The sequence below is a fragment of the Ctenopharyngodon idella genome, chromosome 21 (assembly GCF_019924925.1).
Source record: "Ctenopharyngodon idella isolate HZGC_01 chromosome 21, HZGC01, whole genome shotgun sequence".
Classification (NCBI taxonomy): Eukaryota; Metazoa; Chordata; class Actinopteri; order Cypriniformes; family Xenocyprididae; genus Ctenopharyngodon; species Ctenopharyngodon idella.
In genome coordinates this window covers 14,389,821-14,412,124 of record NC_067240.1, presented here as the reverse complement: position 1 = coordinate 14,412,124, position 22,304 = coordinate 14,389,821, and the positions used below count along the sequence as shown (strand labels likewise).

At 39.6% G+C, this 22,304-nt stretch overlaps 1 protein-coding gene across 2 annotated transcripts in view; it reads left to right on the top strand.

The window, feature by feature from the left end:
• zbtb16a (zinc finger and BTB domain containing 16a) overlaps positions 1-22,304 on the top strand; it is a 114,529-nt gene that overhangs the window by 81,622 nt on the left and 10,603 nt on the right. For both annotated transcript variants that reach the window (XM_051876851.1, XM_051876850.1), the window contains exon 5: positions 20,821-20,991. In XM_051876851.1, the coding sequence (XP_051732811.1) occupies positions 20,821-20,991 (171 nt within the window). The remainder of the gene's footprint in view (positions 1-20,820; positions 20,992-22,304) is intronic.

Below are 22,304 nucleotides of genomic sequence, written 5' to 3'. Positions count from 1 at the left end.
GGAAAATAAAAGTTTTGTGAGGAGATTACGGACTCCTGTAGGCCCAGTGATTCACGTGCTGTAAAAGAAGCCAGCAGGAATCTCCCGATCTTGTCCGCCAAACTCGCCTGAGATGGGACGCCCCTGGCCACTACAATAAGACTCATCCTGTGTTGAACAAGCATTACCCTCCTCAGTTCTGAATGCAATGTATCTCAGTGCTAATAACCATAGGTAATTAAATGCTGAGGGGGAGGTAGGATATGAAAGGGTGGTTGGAAAACAAAGTGATGTACAGGAATCTTCAGCTATGATTTAAAAAAAAAAAAAAAAAAGTACACACACAGTCCCTTTGTGATTGAGTGTCCCACCTTTTAAGTATCCCTGTAATGGATTAACCCCCATCCCACGAGTGGCCTGAATAGACAAGGATTCACTGGAGACGCAACAGAGCTACTCCACAATGGGCCAGTCTTCTTTTGTTCCTTCAGCTTTTCGAGTAAATCCAACCCCCCTCCCACCCCCATCCCTGTAATTAGATTTGAGCTGTTTGCAGACATCCCAAAAGTGATCTGTACAAAGCATAAAAAAGTGTACCCTTTAATTTACAGTGCAAATACTTTTCCATTAGCGATGGGGGATTTGGTGGTGTTTGTTCCTCTGAAAGGAGAGAGGGAGTGAATGGAGGTGGAAGACACTCTTCTGTTACTTAATTGTGAACTCTGAGATTAGTGTGAACACTTCCAACCTTTCACCCCAAACAAAGGAGCGATCAGGTCTTGTTGCCTAGTGACACGGTCTTCACACTGGCCAATTTAACCAATGAGCTGGTTCTCGCTACCTGTGCCTGTTGCAATTGATGGAGCAGCGAGTGGATGATTCCATAACAGCTTTTGCTCTTCGTCTTTATTTCTGGGCCACAAATGCCTCCATATATGAATACCTTCATATTCTTGGCTGGAGTACTGACCTTCACATCTCTGCTGTTATGACAAAATGTTTTTTATTTTTTTATTTTAGAGTTTTCTATAGATTAAAAGCTCCATTCTTCTACATGATGATATTTATTTTAGATTTTGAATTGCATAAAAACATTCACATAATATTGACATGCAAATGCTCAACAGCAAAGTTTTTTTTCTGCTGCCAGAATTAGCACAAATTTTCACTGGCTCCACTGCAATTATTTATTTTTAGCAATGTATTTTTATATGTTGTATATTGTATATTATGTATTATATAATTAAGTAGAATATCATATAATATGTAAGTTTTTTAAAAAAAAATGTATAAAATGTTTTTTTATATATTTTTTTGTATAAAAAAAATACAAGGAAATTTATAGTTATAATACAACTCCATAAATTCATTAACACAATTTAAAAAAAAAAAAAAAAAAAATGGCATATGATTCTTTTTTTTTTTTTTTTTTTTTTTTTGATTGGTTTGTAGTTTTCAACATTTTAACTTCATCTGTATCAGCCAGAAATAACTGAGGATTTTTTTAGTGCGATTATCGTTGGTGGTTTGTAGGGTGTTCTGGGTGGTTGCTTGGTGAATGCTTGCCTGAGTCAGAGCCCACACAAAAGACACTGATATTTTGGTTCTTAGATATGGTCTTTTTCTCTTCTTCAAAAGTATTTAAAATTATTTTCTAAATTAATTATTTATTTATTTTGCATGTTAAATTGGTAGCCACATGAAATTAATTTGCATGATTGCTTACAAAATAACAGACAAACTTAAGGTCCATACCACAAGGTCACGCACCCAGGGCCTAAATTTCGGTGCGGGATTTATGGTGTTGGAAAGAAAATCATCAGGTTTACCATAAACGATCCTGAGCACTTGTGGTGTGATCCGCATCGCTGTTTGACGCGCTGCTCACTTTAACTAGGAACAGTAAAGTGTGCTACCGTTTTGTCTTGCAGTCTGGAGGGAAAAGGTCTGCCATTTGAATATCAGTGCTATAGCATGTAGGTTGAATGAGTAATTTAGTCCACACAGATTATCTGATCAGTAACTTTCTGTGGAACATAATTTCACAAACAGTTTGGGTGATTTATCTGTGCCTTGTTTAATGTGTAAATAACTTTTAGCAATTTAAACATGCAAGCAATTTTAATCCATTCAGTATCCGCATGCTATCTGAGATGATTTTCTGTGCACACACAAAAAGGAAGCCGCCTCTCAAACAGGTTTTTTTTTTTTTTTTTTTTTTGGGCCGATTGCGCTTAGAAAATTACACCGAAAATTATCTCATTCCCCATCTTGGCAAGTATCCTCATAAAAATGTTGGTCTTAAAATGTGTAAATGCTCTTCTCCATCCATTGCAGAAATGCTGTCCCGACGAAGCCATGATTCCCACTCTAACTGCATTATAAATTAACTCTGACCAGTAAGAGGACAGTTTTACTCATATGTGACTTGCATGAACACATTTTGGTATGCTTTGAAATGTTGACTTGTGAAAACAAACCGAACCAAGAAGAAAATGCAACATTGTAACAAATTAAGATCTGTTTCAGAACAAAGAAAACGATGTACAGGTCGATAAACGCCCTTAAAGTGACAGCAGCCTAATATTTCTGCTGCTGTCTGTGTCATTAATGTTAATCAAACAACAAAAGAAAAAGAGAAAATCACTCACTGCACTTGACTGAATAACTTTTGCAACTTTAATTATAAGGATTAATGTGCATTTAATTCATACAGTTGCGACTATACAGTGTTATTTTACATTTGATTAAAGCAGATTATTTAATTTGTATATTTATTCTACTGTATTTATTTGTGATACTGCTTGTAATTTTTTATTTGTATTTTATTATTGGCTGTTTACTTGTCTTTTTTTTTGTGTGTGTGTAAATTCAGTTTAAAGATTCCTTGTGTTGTAAGCTATTGCACAACCAAATTAGCCCATTGTACAAACACAAATACATTAAACAATTATTAGGTGAAATAATTGTTGCTGTCTTTTAAGGAATGTCTAAAAATGGCCAATATAATAATCCCCCCATAAGAGTATGACCTAAGGGGGAAATTCCCCCCATTTACCAAAATGAAATTCAGGCCCTGCGCTCCTACAGTATAATAAAGGTTTTAGGGGTTTGTCAAAATCCCTAGCCTAAGTATAAGCAATAATTATATGCAAGTTTTCACATTCGGTTTCTTTTTTTCTCCTGTTTCCGTCCTCGTCTACTGCCTGATCCCCTAACAGAGTTGAGTTGTGAGCTCAGGTGGGAGCCATTATGCCACGGAGGCTTGTCCTTATCAGTTAATAGCAGGTTTCCAGAGACTAGGATTGTTTTGATAGATGACACCTGGTCACTCACTCACAAGTCACACAAAGCAGAAGAAATGAAATGCTAGGCTAGATAAGATATCACTGAAAATACTCAACCATTGATTGCTCAGTCATAAAGGGTGGGTGTGCAGCAGTCCGAGTTAATCTTTCCTCCTGTTCTTAAGACACAGAACCCAGAGCAGCATTGGGTTCAGATGCAGGCGTGAGTGCCTCAGTTTGGTGCGTTTGTGTCGAAAATGAATGGAATTGTCCTTTATTTTCATCTGTGGGGAGAAAAATGCTCTTCATTCATTTTTTAGGCATCCTGCTGATATAATAAGATGTTTGAATGTTTCTGTTTACTTGGGTTTTTTTTTTTTTTTTTTACGCACACACGCAAAGAGAAGAATAAAGGAATGCCGTTAGGGTCTTTCATCCCCCCGTCGCCCTGTAGGAGTGGGTGTCTGTTTACAGTCCGGCTCAGAGGACTGGCTGTGCGGTCTGGTGCTGACCACAGTCCCAGAATGTGATTGATTATGTAGGGTTTATGCCATTGAGAACCTTTCAACGGCTTCAGGGGTCATGGGGTCATCTCATCTGCAAATCTGCTTCCTTTTGTACAGTGAGACACAAAAAAACCTTTTTCTTTACCCTGGGAAAATGGGGGATGGGAATGTCAATTAAACAACTCTGTCTCTTTCCACTTAAGGCTTTCTTTAAAGGACTCAGTCCAGAAATTCACATGACGGCTTTCTTTAAAGCACTGACAAAGTTGAAGAAATTTTGGCTGTGTAAGAGGAATAATGACTTTAAAAGCATTTTAATAGATACCTTCAGATATGTGTGCTCATATTCACAGAGCTGGCAGTAACAGGAAGCTAGATTAGAAAATTATGCTCTAATATGTAAATGATCTAACTGTGCAATTTAATTTTTGAATGTATTTTGATCTTGTTTAACTAATTCCTCATCAGTGACAGATTTCACACAGTTTAAGGAGACCTTTCGTCAGATTTCTGCAATCAATTTCTATTATCCTAAATCTAGGTTGCATTACACCCAACTATGAATCTTGAGAAATGGAGATTGAGAACTCTGCCGTTGTGCACCCTGCCATATCAAAGGATATGTGGTCAGTCAGAGCTCAAGAGGACAGTGTAATTTAGAAAATATGCCAGTCCTTGGCTTTTAGGCTCAGGTCTTTGTGGTCATACACCCTGGATTACACTTTAACCCCAGGGAAGGTCTCCATGCGAGGTGAAAGGCCAGTGCCCTCGTTTGGAGGGAAAAAAGAAAGTCCTCTCGCTCTCTCTCCTCAGGAATGCAGTATCTTCTCACCCAATAAGCTCAGTTAGGGATTTTAGCACTGATAAACATTCACCTGAGACCCTCAGGAGTCACACCCTGGGCTCAAGGTCTTGTTTGAGATGTCTCTCTGTCGTAACAAACAGATTGCGGCACGCATTCCTCATACAGACGTCGTTTCTAGCCTCTTTCGCAGGAGGTGGCGCTCCTTCTGAGATGTTTAGAGGTGTGTGCGATGTGTATGTGCTATTAGTTCTCCCAAAGGACATAGGGGGCTCCGACTAACCCTTCAGAAGAATGTGGGGCGTACAGGCCGGTCTGGTTTTAGATACAAGAGTCTTATCCTGTGTTTGCTGTAATTTGCAGGGCTCAAGGTCTATGAGATATATGGCCCTGAGAGAGGCCAGAGACTCCCAAAGCGTGCCTGATTTGTGGCAGGCGAAGGGAAGGCACTTGGGTACAAACATTGAGAGTAAAAAATGTCTGTAGTCTAGCGGATATGTATTTATTTAATGTACTCTGTGCTTTTGGTTAATGTAAAGTATATCCTGTTAATATTAAACCAATAATAGCATAATATTAATTTTGTTTTTTTTAATTTTTCACAAAGGAAGCCATGTTCCAGCATCCGAATGAAAATAAAGGGTCAATTCATGTGAAACGAGTGAAAAATGTGCCGTTTAACAAGCAGTTTTCATGTGTAGAATAACACATGCTCCTATGTTATCCATACACTGAGAGGTCATCTGAGGTCTGTCTGTGTCTTAACTCGAAGCTTGTGTGGCCACTGCTTATAAGGGGCAGGTAGAGCCCCCCCTGCTGGACATCTCACAGGTAGTGCACTTATCATACTCAAACCTCTCTTAACCTGTTCTTATTTCCTTCTTTATCGTTCACTCACTTTTTCCCTTAGATCTAATCCACAGACTTTCATATTTTTGTACATTGAATATGTACAAAAGACTGAGACCAGCAAAAAGTTACTTCTGTCTTTCAATACAGCATGTTAGTATAAGGGCACATAGTTATAATTCGGATACTTTTTTTAAACAACCATGTTAATCCTACATTCGGTTATGAACTGCATCCATTGATATTTTTCTCCATTTGGCTTCAAATAAAGCAAACATAATTGAAACCAAGTCTCCAACCTTGAAATATGACAGATACAGGGTGCGCACTAGATATGTTGTGCGGCACCATCGATTTGATTTGATTTTGTCACTCTTGCTGTGTTTCTCTGTATCTCGTCTCTCTCTCCTCGCTGATGCATTCTCAGGTCGGCAGCGGCACATGGATGCAGCGCATTGTGAATTCACAGAATGACATTTGTGACCATGGGCCCTTTGAAAATATCACTGTTCTAGTACCTGCCGGTCTGTTAATATGATTCCAAAGCATATCCCTCACATATAAGAAGTCAATGTAAAAGAAAAATACTGAGCTCTATCTCTATATGATTGAAAAGGAGAGACCGTATATAACTGCTTCATTTCTTGTTTAGAAGCAAGTGAAATGCCAGGAAGCATTTTTTGCTGCAGCGGTGGGCTGCTGTTTTGCTTGTATGTGGTTGGAATAATAAGATATCACCTTAAGATCTTATTTGACGGCACTCTGCACTTCTGTCCCATGACAAATACTTTGATGATAATCAGGCGACAGGACTGGAGGTCAGCCAGGATCTCATTGGGAGTGACCCGTGGTTGGCAAATCTATCTGTCAGACTAGTTCCTCACATCTGTGCAAGATGTTGTTTGTGTGTGTTTTGCGAATGTGTTTGGGCATGCAAAGCCTTCTTTCCTTTTTAAAAGCTCATTACTGGGGAGATAGTGAATTAACAGGTGTTAACACACAGGATAAATGACAGGCTGATGAAAGCATCTCCTCCAGTATCAAATGTAAATTAATTAGATTCTATCTAAATTAAACACGCCACGAAATCATCATGGGGCGACGGGGCCTTTTTGAACATTTGGTGGGCTTGAGTTTTACGAACTGATAATGTTTCTTTTTCTTTTTTGTTTTTTGCCGTTTGAAGCGCTAAGCCCCTGATTCTTTTCCCACGGACCCTTTAAGCATCTCCAGTTGTCTAATGCATCCTCTAATGCGCTCTCAAAATGAAAACATCTTTTCGTTTATTGCTTTTTTTTTCTTTTTTTTTTTTTCTTTTTTTTATAAACCTTCCGATTTCACCAAGGATTTTTACCTGGGAGTATAAAGCGTGCGTCTGCCATGCTCTTTGGCTGCAAAGCCAAATCAATTGGCTTTCTAATGGAATTAAAAAGAGGGTTGAAGTGATCGAGGCAGACCTCTATATTAGTTGCTTCAAAAGCGTTTCCCCCTGGCCCCTCTTTTTTTCTTTCCTCCCCGAGCACTGATGCTGCTTGATCGACACTCAGCTGATCTATAAATAAAGTCTTTTCTTTCTTTACAAAGACTTTGCGGTTTACTATTTGTCCTCAAGGTCAGGGTCAGGCTGTTCTGAAAAGACATGTTCCAGTGATCATTAGGAAAATAACCTGGTCCTAATTGAGATGGGCACCTTCTGTCAGCTGTTTTAGGAAAGCGGCTTCGAATTTCCCTTTTTCCTGCACTGATTTCCCTTGCTGTCTAATTTTTTTTTTTTTTTTTTTTTTTTTTTTTTCATTCTCATTTGCAGTGACTTGCTAAAAGATAAACAAATGCATGTTGGGAATAAAGGCTTTAGAACCTGCTTCAATTAAACTGTCAGTACATATTTTTGTGAACAGCTAAAAAGTATGGTACAGTAGTCGAGTTCCTCCGATAACTGAAATGCTTACGCTCTCGGCGAGCGCCACATGACCTTGATACACTTGTTTTCCTGAGCGATCTTGAGACGTTTAGTCACAACATCGTTTCCCATTTCATTCTGTTGTTTTGTTTACGGTGCCCGAGAGTTGGAGAAGACACTGTTGCACTATAACGCCACTGGCCTCCAATTTATGGAGCATGTTGATTGCCTTCCATTTTCTCATTTGAGTCTCCCTATGACAGAGAGAGCCTTCACGATCGCTCGGCTAAGCATTCATTCTTAATGCTGAATTTAAACCACGCAACCCTGTAAAGGAGTCCAACAAAGCGAACTTGTGCGCGCCATCGGGAAGGTGATTTTGCTGGGCACCAGGCTTGTTCATCGTTCCTCATTTCCTCTAAGAGCTACACAAAAGCTTACATTAAGCTGGAAAGAGGCATGCCAGTCCTATTATTCTTAATACCTTTATCTGTATATGTTATTTGGCCATGCTTCTCCAAATGCATTTAAATATGATTAACATTGGTGCTGCTTCATTTTTTTCACAAGCGGATCATGGCCCACCAGCCCCCCCGTAATGTTTTTGTAACCGCACGGCTTTAGAGTTCCATTCTCATTCCTGTCGTCTCAGAAAACAAAACAAACTCCTGTTCCTGTCAGTTGGGTCGGAGATAGGGGCAGTGGTGAGTTGGGGGGCAACAGTGAAGGGTGGTGGGGGCGCAGCAGCTAAAAGCCTTTTGTCCAGTGGGAAAGACTGTGTCAGCGGCCAGTGAGAAAAGGGGCTCCGGTCATTTGGCCACAGTAAAAGACCAAAAGTGTAAAGATTAGGGACGTAAGGGGTCGAGGTAAAAGCCTATGACTAATGTGGCTGGTCATTCACAGCTCTTGCCACATTGTTTGTCCACTGTCCAGATGGTCACTGGGAATAGAGAGGGAGCTCAGTGGATTGCTAGGCTTGACTTCCTGTCAGATTATTGTGTAGTGAGGAAAGTCACTTGCCTTTTAGTTTTCACACCTTTTTTAGATCAGCATTTCAGACAAAAAGGGATCAGTAAGAATTTTTAGATATTTTTGAATTTATGGTCTCCAAGGCTGCATTTATGTGATCAAAATACAGTGAAAACAGTAAAATTGTAGAAATGATTATATTACATTTTATAAATATTAATAAATATTTATAAAATATTATTACAAAAATAAAATGCTTTTAATTTTAATGTTTTAAAATGTAATTTATTCCTGTGACGTCAAAGCTGAATTTTCAACATCATCACTCCAGTCTTTTAGTGTCACATGATCCTTCAGAAATCATTCTAATATGCTAATTTAGTGCTCATGAAACATTTCTTATTATCAATGTTAAAAACAGTTTTTTGGAAACCATGATAGATTTTTTCAGGATTTTTTTTTTTGGTGAATAGAAAGTTCAAAAGAACAGCAATTATTTGAAATAGAAAATATTTGTAATATTAAAAATGTCTTTACTGTCACTTTTGATCAAGGTAATGCACTGATTAAAAGTATTAAAGGGTTAGTTCAACCAAAAATGAAATTTCTGTCATTAATTACTCGCCCTCATGTCATTCCCAACCCATAATTCATCTTCAGAACACAAATTAAGATTTTTTTTTTTTTTGAAATCCAAGAGGTTTTTTTTTTTTTTTTTTTTCCATAGAAAGCAACAAAATTACCACATTCAAGGTCCAGAGAAGTAGTAAAGACTTCGACGTTAAAATAGTCAATGTGACTGCAGTGGTTTAACCTTAATGTTATGAAGCGACGAAAATACTTTGTGCGCAAAAACAAAACAAAAATAACGACTTGATCCAACAATTTCCTCTCTACCGTCATTCTTCTACGCAGTTTATGTTGAAGACGCATTGCATCGCTTCAGTGCTCTACGTCAGAACGCCGACTCATTATTGGCCGGCTCCTGCATCAGCATCACACGCATACGTCGTGTTGCTCACGTGAACAGCGTCAACCAATGCTGAGCCGGCATTCGGACATAAACTCGGAAGTGCTGCACTGCGTCAACTGCGTAGAAGACTGACAGGGTAGAGAAGAAATTGTTAAATAAAGTCTTTATTTTTGTTTTGTTTTTTGCGCACAAAGTATTCTTGTCACTTCATAACATTAAGGTTGAACCACCGTAGGCATGTGGATTATTTTAACGATGTCTTTACTACTTTTCTGGACCTTGAATGTGGTAATTTTGTTGCTTTTATATGGGAGATAAAAAACCTCTCGGATTTCATCAAAAATATCTTAATTTGTGTTCCAAAGATGAACGAAGGTCTTGCAGGTTTGGAACGATATTAGGGTGAGTAATTAATGACAGAGTTTACATTTTGGGGTGAACTAACCCTTTAATTTCTTCTTCAAAAAAATAAAAAATTTAGCAGACAAATATAAACTGTAAATACACGACTGTTCAAAAGTAATTTCAAGCATTTGGGCCATAAGTCTTTAGATCAAAGGTTTTAAGATCATAAGAAACATAAATTCAGTCGTGTGTCCAGATTTTTGTTCAATAAACTTGACACTTGAACACTGAATGGTGCATGGAAAGTGTCGAATCGCTCTTTATTGTTGTCATCTCTTTGATCACTGGAGGGTGTGAGATGTCGAGAGGCAGGAAGATTTGCAGACAGGATGACTGAGGCTGGTACTGCTGAGCTGCAGGACAGTACGGCACCCTAGTAGATCTCAGGGAAAATAGTGTTGGAGTCTGTTTATCCACATGCTTGCAGCTGGCCACTGCTTGATGTAAATCCATCACCTGCGGCTTACTGCATTCACTGCAAAAACCTGGACGCATTATACACCAGGTATAAAGTACTAGGTATGAAGAATCATACAGATATATCACATTTGATAGACCAAAGTGCAAATTTTATCGATCACCCAAAGCTTGTTTAGCAATTACTGAATATTCCGTATTCTATTCATACATGCTGATTCAAATAAGCTTCTATGTCTGATATGTTGAACAGATTAGTAATTCGTCTTAGCTTTGACATTGATTAAATAAATCGTGTTAAACCGTCTTAAAAGATTAGCAGGCGTTCCATTATGAGCAAAAATAGATAGGGATCAAAGGGAATTGACAACAGTAAACAAACATTTTACCATTTTAAGGAAGCAGGGAACAAACAGGACCCTCGAATTACCTTCCCAGTTCAGATCTTCTTTATAGTGGCAGTTTGTCATTTGGTGGAACAGTATAATTTATTTTCATCCTCCTGATGTGTTTCTCAGTAATGGCTTTGCATAGAGACCGTTTCTGCATACGCCCAGAGGGGAAAAGCTCACACACATGCATAAACGTACAAACACTCTCTCTCTCTTACTGTTCTTCCCCCCTCACTCACATCGAATAACAGCACACAGCCTGATTTTCAAATCTGGAACATGTAAACATCAAGCCTTATTCAGTGCATTCATCATTTGCATGCATCTAATATCCAGAGTACAAATTAGTTGCCAAGCACTGAGAATGTCATTAAAATTCAATAGTTTTGTGCTAGATATATTTATCCTGCATCTTGTGCATTTTATACATTAGATGAATTTGTGTATGTGTTAAGATTATTCAAATGGAGTCATATGAACACAGTTTTGGGTAAAGGCAACCATTTTGGGTTGGTAGCACAGAGTGACCCCTACTGGCCAGTGCGCAGTATCGCAGTCCTGTGCAGGGCTCATGTGTGGTGTATGAGGGACACTGAACTGACACCCTTGGCAACCACTCGCCTGGTTGCCACGGCCAAGCAAGCAAGCAAGCAATTCGGAAGCCAGCTGTACTGCAGGAGCTGTTCCTTCTCATTTGCAGTTCATTTATCTCCGATCTCCGCAAGCCTCGCCAGCACACACACACACACACACACACACGCACACACACACACACACACACACACAAACTCCCACTGGTAACCTCATCTCCATTGTGCCCAATCAACTGTGGAAAGTAAATGGCATCTCTCTCCCCCTTTTATTCATTCAAAATAACTCGCACATGCACACAGCATAGCTGCGGCCGTCCTTCATACAAAATACAGATGTAGAGACACTAGCTCATATATACACACACATACAATAGGAATTGCCTCTGAAGCTCATGTCAATAAAGTATTGTGAAATGTAGCCTGCAATGAGTAAATTACATGCATTACTAAAGCTGTGTATGACAGTCACTTCCCGTACATGTGGTGACTGTTACATATCAATTGTTATATTTAAATTCAACATCTGTGTTTGATGAACGCATGTGTAAGGGAAACACTTGTGTGTCAGCTTGTCAGATCCAAAATCATTTGGTGAAGCATTTAGGAAATAAACGTAAGAACCCCCAAGCCAAAAGCTTTGTTCAGACAGCCAGCAATAGATTTTGTTGTTGTTGCTGCACCTGACTTGAATTATATTATATATATAATACACTGACTCAAATTATATTATATAAACATATACATATACATACATATACACACATACACACAATTTTATATATATATATATATATATATATATATATATATATATATATAAATTGTGTACGTGTGCTATATATATGTTATATATATATATATATATATATATATATATATATATATATATATATTCTTTTTATTTTATATATTTATAGTTTTGTAAAGACATTCTTACATAGGCCCAATTTCTATTTGTCTATAAAAACTAATTTCAAACTAAAATATTTAAACAGATGTATTTACATTTAAAATGTTAAGGTCATGAGAAACGTTTATAATCTGAACAGCAAAAAAAGCACATGAAATCAATTATTTACTAATCCATATGTAGTTTGAGATTTTTAGAAGTGCATTTCAATCAGACATTAGTGTAATTCGCAGTGCTTTTCTCTATCTAGTTAGAGTGGTAAATTGACGAATGAGTGAGCTGTTTTGGACATGACATATTCATAAATGTGTAAATACAGTAATGCTTATCCTGTCAGATGTTTTGATGAGTTGAGCACACATATGTCATGATGGACATCAGCAGAGGCATGATTTCCAGTTTTCAGTCCTGTTTGATAGCTTCTAGTTCTGTCAGTGTCCTGCTGATGCTTAAGTCATTACTATGGCAACCCATGTGGATATAGCAGATATTGACTACACTGTCTGAACAAACACCTCTGATTTCATCACTTGCACTATGACAGCACGGACGCTAAAGAAAAACGAATCCGATTTATGTGCACACGAGCACGCGAGAGTCAGACAAATTTCTGCACGCGTGTCGTCGGCTTTAGAGAGCAGATGAGCTTTAGTTATTATGGGACTCATCAGCACTGTAAACTTGAGAGAGCTCCAGACATCCTCCAGACACTCTCGCCTCCTTGGTATGAATCGTCCGTATCTCATTCCCTGCACTAATTCCAATTTAATTGCCAGTGGCCTGAAGCCTCCTCAATAGGAGTAACAAATGGTTTGATTTTGTAGACTTCATCAGACTGCATTTTAAATGCGACACTCACCCCGCACGAATGCCAATGAAGCAGAGGAGAGGCTGCCTGTTTACTAATTATCCTTTTTCTTACTGGGAGCCGCACTGCAAGGGTTGTCTGATTAAATCGGATTTGTGGGATGGGGGGAAAAGCAAGCACGGTCCTCTGCTTTGTAAACGATCCTCATGCAAGGCAAGGGCCAGCCGTGCACTGTAAATTCTGCTCTCTTAAAGGGACACTGTGTCTTTTGTAGACCTAACGCAGGGGTGGGCCCACTTGTAAATTCCTCCCCGTTACAGTGTTTATGATCTTTTATTACTTCATCCATCAGGGCAGCAGGATGATTCAAATAGCGGCTCTCCGAACACGGACCATGATGTATAGGCTATAAAGGTTGCAAGTCTCACTTTTAATATGATTTAGCGGCAGCTTCTCATACCTTTATAGTAGCATTCAACATTTTTTATATTAATTTATAATATTTAATTTTGACTTAATTTTCTTTTTTTTTCTTTAAGAAAAATTTATGACAAAAATAATTACGTCACATCAATTTATTGAATTATTGCACATCATACAGAAGTTACATTGTTGTCACAACGATGAAAGATTGGATGTACAATGTACTTTACACAGATAATGTTAATAAGCGATTTTTATTTTATTGAGCGGTTTAGTCCAAGAGACTGGACCGCATTACATGATGAACAGATTTAATTTAGGCTTTTATTCACATATAAATATTGATCAGTGAACATAAACAAAAGCTCAACTGAACCTGCTTTAGACGCGAGAACAAACCTCTTCAGGAAGGTCAAACGTGCTGCGTAACACACGAGAATGAACCTCATTGGTTCTCGCACGTCAAGCAAACATGCTTGAGCTTCCATTTACCACAACTGATATGCGAGTTGATGATTGTTTATATATGAATATAACCCTAAATTCAATCTGTACATCATATAAATCAATTGTGTCTCTTCAGAAAATTTGGACTAAACCACTCAATTCATATGATTTATTTTTACGGCTTCTTTATGAACTTTTTGAAGCGTCAAAGTGGTAATTGCATCGACTGTCAATGGAGGGACAGAAAGATCTCAGATTTCATCAAAAAGACCTTTGTTTGTGTTTCGAAGATGAATGAAAGTCTTACGGGTTTGGAGCGACATGAGGGTGAGTAATTAATGACAGAATTTTCATTTTGGGATGAACTATCCATTTAGTACTGCACATAGAATTATATTGTAAACAAACAATTCAGTGACAGTAACTATTTGATTGACACTCCAACATAGTAGGTAGGCAGCATTTTACTTTAAAACTGGTTGCCACCTTTTATAAAATGAAAAAAAGAAGCCACGCAGAGTGTAGCTACTACTGCCACACAAAATCGCGTTGGAGTAATTGACAGATGAAAGCAAGACACCCCAAAAAAAGTTTTTGGATTCTGTTAAAATGACTGGGTGTTAGACACCAGATTCTGAGTTTGATTCGTTGGCCAAAAAAGAAGTTAAAGGTAAATTTGAATGATAGCATTGTTGACTTTTTTTTTTTTTTTTCCTTTAAAATGTGTGTATATATTGCAGAAATATCCAACAATGTCTTGATAGCCCTAACGTCCATTGTAAGTATCTTATTGTAACCATGATTTTTGTTTTGTTAAACATTTAAAACTTGAGGATGATTCAGTATAATTGATGATTAGTAATATTATGCTGCGAATGCTGTTGAGGAAGCTTATCTTGAACCCAGAACTTTCATGTAATCGTCAAGAGCAATTCATCGGCGCTGCAGAACCATGCTCTCTTTTACCGATCCTCTTTGCAGGCACGTTGAGTTAGTGTTGAAAGCTTACTTAATTATGAAGAATCTGCCTCCAACACCTGTCAAAGTCAATAGGGCCAATTTCTTCCATGTGGGTTTGTGAGTGATGAAGACATTTTCTCTGTCTAAATGGACACTGGAGAAACCATATGGTTCCATGACATTATCTTGAAGTAATTAATATGGCTTCTACAATGACATCTGGTGGCATTAATCTATCTGAGAATGTGGCATATCGCCGCAGCCGCCCGACACGAAAGTGAATTATCTGTAACTATTATTGGTGCAAAGTCTGGAAAGGTACCAGCCCCTGAATGAGGAGTAATCTTTTCGGAGGTTTAACGCAGGTTGCACCGTCCTCATTCTTTCCCTTCGAAGCATCAGTTTAAGGCTTTTAAATGCAGTCTGCCATTGTAATTCTCGTTTTAAAAAGCCACCACTTGAGATGAAAACCTGCTAAATCAAATAGCGTATTTTACACGTCCCCCTGTCGGGTGTCATGTATTTGTAAGGCAGACCTTCGGAGACCAATGACACTTTGATAGTAACACACAAAATGTTATTTTGTTTCTCCCTGTCTCTCCCTCTCTCGCTGTCTCCCGTCTCACCATCTCTCCTCCTGTTAGATCAATAAACAATTCATTGAAGCTCTTTTCTTTGCTTTTCTTGTCAGAGGCACAGAGGCGTTTTGAATGCATTAAGGCAGCGCTCTGTGCTGTCACACGCTCTGTATTCCAGACCAAAGCTGTCAGTCGTTGCCCTCCCTTCCTCACCAGCCCCCTCTGAAAGCCTCAGGCTCCTCTAATGCCACATTATGCCCAGCCACTCTCCCGGATTACATGGATGTGCAGTCCTCCTGTAGTCTGGGCTCATTAGGTGTCAACCGGAGTGAGCGAGGGAGTGAGTGAATACCCTGGCCGGAGAGATGCTGCAGACATATCGCATCACGCGCACACGCGGACGCTGGAACAGCTTGTACCTGTTGACTTCCCAGCAGCCTGTAGCACCCCGTCATAAAAACACTCATGTAACATCTCTTTATCTGTCTCTCTCTCTTCGGACTCAAAACCAGATTCGAGCAGAAAAAAAAAGACAGGAGAGATATGAAGCCAGACAAGGGAGAAACATTTCTCTCCAATCGCTCTGAGTGAAGGACCCCTTGTTGTTTGGTTTTCATTAAGCATCACGTTACCGTGGAAATGAATGGGTCAGAAAGCCTTTAGATGTGGCTTTACCCTTCAGACCTGGAGCCCTTTGGTAATGTGCTCCCTATAATGCTCACATTTATACATCCCAATTATAATTAAGATGCAGTCCCCATGAAAATCATTACACTGCTCGAAGGGGTTCTCGTGACTAATGTTCTCAGTACGCCACGCTATACACAGATATGCTTGCTTGCAAGCGCAGTAGGAAATGGTAAATTTCTCTTGATAGCCCCATTTCACACTGAGCCAAAGTTCTGTGTTTTGCACATTATACTAATTGTGGGACTAAATATTTGGGCTTTCTTTTGAGGCTATGTGCACCCTCTTGGTACGTTAAAGGGGTTGTATAGTTTTGGCACCAGTCTGACCATATTGTCACGCCCTCCTGAACCCCTGCTAGCACCCATTGTCCCCAGGCTCAGCGGGGCTGCCAAGGCCCCCTCTGCCCCGAAGCACCCGGGCAGCCCCACCCCCCACCTGGCCTAAACAGCTACCCCCATGACCCCTGCTCCCCTCCTGCTGTCAGACTTGAACTTCTCTCACAAGCTTCACACATACCATACAGTCTTAGTGTACATATACTCCATGACACTGGCTTTCCCGGCACTCACATATGACACAGTCTAATCTGTCTGTCTGCCTTTCTGTCTGGATATCCTCTTCGTACAAGGTTCTTTTTTAAAACATTTTGAATTGAGCACCTAATAGTAATTGGAGGTGCTGTTAAATGCATAGGCCTATATTTATTACACTATAGCCGCTTTTCCACCATCGGGCCGAACGGTTCTTAGAATGGTAAGGAACGGTTCCAGTTGTTTCCACTGGAGCCTGTTACGGCAAAATTACAAACCCGGAATTCTCGGCACGGTTGTCTAACTGGTAGAATCCGTGAAGTGACGTCGCCACACAGGATTGGTTACTTGTCTGTTGCCTGGCTACCAGTTTCTCCGTAGCTGGCTAAGCACTATATTTGAGAGACGTAAACACAAATTAATAATAAAATTAAAAGAAATATCTAATCATCCTCCATAACGCGGTCGTTATTTACATCTCATATCATCAGTAAATCGTTGCGTTACCAAGGCAATGACTGACACTTTTATATTACATTCCAAAGAGCGTCCATTATCAGCCCCACAGTGGAAAATGAAACCGTAACCATACCAGCTGGCCCGGATCGGCACGGAATGGAACTGTTACGGAATGAGAACTGTTCGGGCCAACGGTGGAAAATTGGCTAATGACTCTGGAATGCTTGATTCTGGTTATTTGCTGCAATTTTTTTCTTATTAAAATTATTTGAAATATTAATGTGAAGTTGTGGGCATTTTTCAGTGACTCAGATAAATGAGTCACTGATTCATTAATTCAAACAATCCATTCAAAAACACTGATTTGTTCAGGAACAGAACAATTGAGTCATTGAATAACTGAATGTCTTTCAATGAGTCATTGAATTGTTCACTCAACCAATTTGTTCAAACACTTATTTATTCAGGAACAGGATGCATGACTGTCTTTGAATAAATCAATACATCATTCGCTCAAATGATTCTTTCAAACATACTGATTCATTCAACACTGTTGTTGATCGTGGTTTGACTTCATTTGGCACCATTTTTTTGGCGGAAAAAAATCTACAAAGTAACTGTCGATATTGTACCTAAAATCTAAGTTGCTCAATAGTAACTTTTGTTCAAATGTAATCACACTTTTAGTACAACTCAAATCCACGTTTATTGTTCATTTATTTTATAGTCATGTAACACATGAGGTGATGTACAGCCAGTGAATCATCGCTGCGAAATAAACCCCTTCAGGGTGATGAAAGACCTCTCTGGTGACTGTACATTTATTCCTTACTTAATTGTATAAGAGTGTGCAATAATATAAAACCAAAATCCAATAATCTCCCAGCAAATGCCCATTGCACCACAGCCATCAGGCAGTGTCAAAAGATTCACATCACATCAGATATTCATCAGATCAAACATCAACATACTGCATGCTCATCTAGGTAGTGCATACTAAGCAGAGCTGCGGGACAGGTGTGTTGTAGTGCCAGCCACTTCGCTGAGCAACAGGTGACATCACACCTCACTGCATTGTCAACAGATAGAGCAGCAGGAATTTGTATTCCACCAGCAACAACGAATTGAAACGCAAGATAATTGACTTGGTCTCACCAGCTTAGAATGGCACTCGTTCACCATGTGGGGTTTCTCAGAGCTGGCATCAGCCCTGTGGGAAACACAGTTACATCATCAAACTTCACATTAAGTTTTAATCACAGCCCTGTTCAGTTTGTTTGTGTAAAAAAACAGAATTGCATTCATTCTGTACTGAATTCTTAAATTAAATTGTTTGAAATAGTTGTATGTATATGAACTTTAAAGCTATCTATTCTAGTGTACTCCTAAGAATTGACAAAAGTAACTTTTAGCACATTTATGCATTTAAATATATACAGTCTTTGTCTTCTGGGAAAATGAATTTTGATGAATGAAAAATGTTGACATCCTGAAATACACAGATTTTTTTCCAATCAGATGCTCCCTAGAATGAGAATGTCCCTCCTCCTGCAACCAATTAGCAAGTAGCATATAATTGTTCATTGCTATAATGTAACCAAAGCCTTATATTACTGTATGTCCTGCCCAGACTCCCTGTTGCAACAGCAAATGAGTAAACACAGAACAGAAAAATGCTTTTGTCAAATGGTTTCAATGGGTCTCTAGGTGATTGTGATTATGCTTAGGTGTTATGTGGCATACTATGCCAGACATGGTTTTCTTCTGAGTCAGGGATGATGCAGGCACGCATTCTCACAACCATCCTGAAGTTTGGAGGTGTTTGAGTGGTGAACACAAGCAAAATACCCGCAACTCCTAAATGCTGTGGCGCACACCGCTGTTAAGTAACGGCCAATGCTTCTTCAGGGCCATTAACTTAACACTGCGATGGAGCCAAGAGGCCCTTATAAATAGACACAGGATTGGAGGTAAATTATGCCAAAATTCAGGCAGCAGGAAGCAGCAGCCAAAGCCAGTCCTCTATCCAGGTGTCACTTTGTCCAACTCAATTTTGCACTGTAATAGAGGCGAGTGGGTCAGCCACTTCTCTCTCTCTCTCTCTCTCTCTCTCTCTCTCTCTCTCTCTCTCTCTCTCTCTCTCTCTCTCTCTCTCTCTCTATAGTTTTTTTTTCTCTGCCTTACCCTTCAGTACCTCACAGAAGAGTTTCTCCCAGCTAGGCCATTTACTTGTGATGCTCTTTACTTCACACCGAGGAACACTTAATTCCAGCTAACACCAATCACATGGACACTGCACTTCCCTTCATGGCTGCCGCTTTATCAACTCTCCCCCCTGCCCTTCTTCTGTTCCCAAAATAGTGTTCTTTCTTTAGTGAAAGTGTTCTTACAACTTGAGAAATATGATGTATTAAGGGGTGAACTGTAAGATGTGTTATTTGACTGGTAATGGAAACATAATTCACCTTTGGGATTGTTTTAATCAAATTATATCATTAAAAAATATTATTCAAGTATCGTAAGTGTTGAAGTTACATTACTATTCAAATGTTTAGGGTCAGTGAGGCCCACAGTACATGGTCACTGATTGAGCTTTTCTGAGAGGGAAATACTTGAAATGAAAAGTGGGTGAATTATCATCATTAAATCTTTCAGTCACCGATAATGTGGGATTTTAAGAGCAATCACGGAGCAGCACTGGTGATGTGGCTTAGTCTTTCCCTCCGCCCCATCCAGACCCTTGAGCTCCCTGGGTCAGAGTCCACCTAACCTCTCGCATTCCTCAGAGCCTTTCCTCCCTACCCCCTACCCTTTTTCCTCCTGTCACCCTGTCTTTCATCTCCCTCCACCCACCCCCTTGAAAATGTACTTATGTTTTTGTTACAGCCTTTAGATTTGCCTTTTTACCTTTCTGAAGCAAACTTACATTTCACAACCCCAAACTTCTTTCGGATTTCCTTCCATAATCAATACACCTTTCCTTTTCATCGATAAACTGAGAGACGTAAGGAGTCATTAAAGATGGAGACAGCGAGAGGGGGAGGGAGATGGCTGGGCTGAGAGAAAGCCAGAAGGAAGGCTTGTCAGTATTTATTTGCAGAGAAGCAGCAATTTAGCTGCACTGTCTGAGATTTAAGAACAGGAATAGTCGTTTCTCTCGCTCACCTCAAACTCCTCCTCTCATCCTCTCAATCGCTCCCGTTTTTTTTTTCTCCAGCAAATGCTGATTGATCGAGCTTTATGAACATGAGACTGGGGCTCCTCATAGATTTTTAAATTAGTGGCAGCTTTGCCCCAAAGATGTGTTATCGACTCATGAAATAGAAGCAGAGCTTAAAAACACTCCCACTTTCCCCAGAGTTTTCTAGAGCCTGATAATTGAAAAAAGTGTGAAGTGTGAGTCTGTGTTTTAGAGTTAAGCAAAAGAGAGGACAAAATTGTTCACTTTGCACCTTTATCTCTTTAAACACCCAGGTGTCTTTTTTTTTTTAAGCAGAGATTTTAATGATTTGGTAATATTAATTCCAGCTATCCAACTGCTCTAGTCTTTTGTTATTTCAGTTTATCTGTCCACTGACCTCTTGTGGCACTGTATTATATGTGCATCTCACCCTGTGGTACTGAAATAGATTCTGCTATTGATCCACTGAGACTGAGTGTATTTTCTAAATGAATCATTGTCTTTTTCAGCTTGATTGTCCAGTTTTTGCAGTATCAAGTGATTCAAAAGAACTGGAAATTCTGCACAACATGCATCTGCAATCTAAATTGCGAAAATAATGATTGTTTTCTAAAATCGATCCAACAAATAGTAATCCTGCCCCAAAATACTCAGTTATTTGGGCCAGTATTGCTGTGTTTAGCTTGTCAGGACACTTTAACATAGATATTGTAAATAAATGATGTTGTATATGCATTCTAACATCTTTCTCTCTGTTCTCAGGATCAGATATGGCCATCTTCTGTTTGCTGTGCGGGAAGCGATTCCAGACGCAGACGGCTCTGCAGCAGCACATGGAGGTCCACGCAGGCGTGCGCAGCTACATCTGCAGCGAGTGCAACCGCACATTTCCCAGCCACACCGCACTCAAGCGCCATCTCCGTTCGCATACAGGTCTCACATCAGCTCTATGCTACTTGAGTTTCTGTGTCTTAATGTTGCACATTTGTGCATAAACCGGCAGCCTCAGGAGCCACATTTTTGGAATGAATCAGTAATACTAATTTGATGCTTTGATGTTTTATGCACATCCGTCAAGCCAAATGATTATACATGCTGAGATGTGATTCACCCTGTAGAGTGTTTAAATCAGGATACAGTCATTGTGTTGGCTTTTTTTCCCCACCCATCAACCCATCACCTTCTGGATGGAGGTGGATGGAATGAAGATAGCAGGCTGAAGTGACATGTCATTTAGTGAAAGGCCACAGCGCTGTGATGGCTTGTGACAGCGCAGATATCACCCTCCCCAGTCGGGCTGGCCCTGCTATAGGGCGGTTTCATCCCCATGTGGCCAGGCACGCGGCTTAGCAGATGCGGCGATTCGGAGAACGGTCTCCATTACTGTCTTTGAATATGAGACGCTGGAAATGAATCCCATTTTCTCCAGAAAGCCTTTTCCCCCCCTTCGTCTCTGACCTTAAATAACAGCCTGACGTGTCAGAGTTGCTTTACTTGGCGGCAGCAGGGATGAATATTTGAAGCGAAAGCAGGAGATGAGCAAAGCCCGCCTGTTTACAGGCCGCCCAGCCGTTATTGGGCAGCTGACGGTACAAGACGACCAAGCGCTTACTGTACTCACTTGTCCTCGCCGGACTGCACATCAGAGCCGACGCTCCCGCCTGCACGCATAAATGTCAACGGTCTGCTTTGCCGCAGACGCGGCTGAAGGAGAGAGAGGCTGTGACGCAGCGTCGCGCTAGTTTGAACCCAATTCTCTGTGGGCGTGTATTAAATTACAATGAGCGCTAGCAAGCACCCGTTTAATGTGATGTGGGGGCTTTTGTCAAGGAGCTGAAAGGGAAAAACTGTTATTGGCACTTGCAAAAACCACCAAAAATAAGTCTCTTTTTTTTTTTTTTTTTTTTTTCCCTAAAGAGGACAAAAAAGAAGATTCACTGCTCGCGTTTAATTCTCCTTTGATCTTCTTAATCTCATTCACAGTGTGTGTTTTTTTTTTTTGTTTTTTAATGTTGGAAACTGAGTCGCAGATATGATAAGCACTGGATATTCCTCCAGAGCCGTGTTTCCCAACAATTGTTATCTTATTTATTCCCACAGCACCATCAATAGGGCTAAAGTACCCTTTCATCAATACCACACAGAAATGTTAAACTTGTCATGTACTTTGTATATCATTTAGCATTAATGTTAATATAATTAAGGTCGCCATCATTACACTGATTTACTATAAAAACTATCACTAC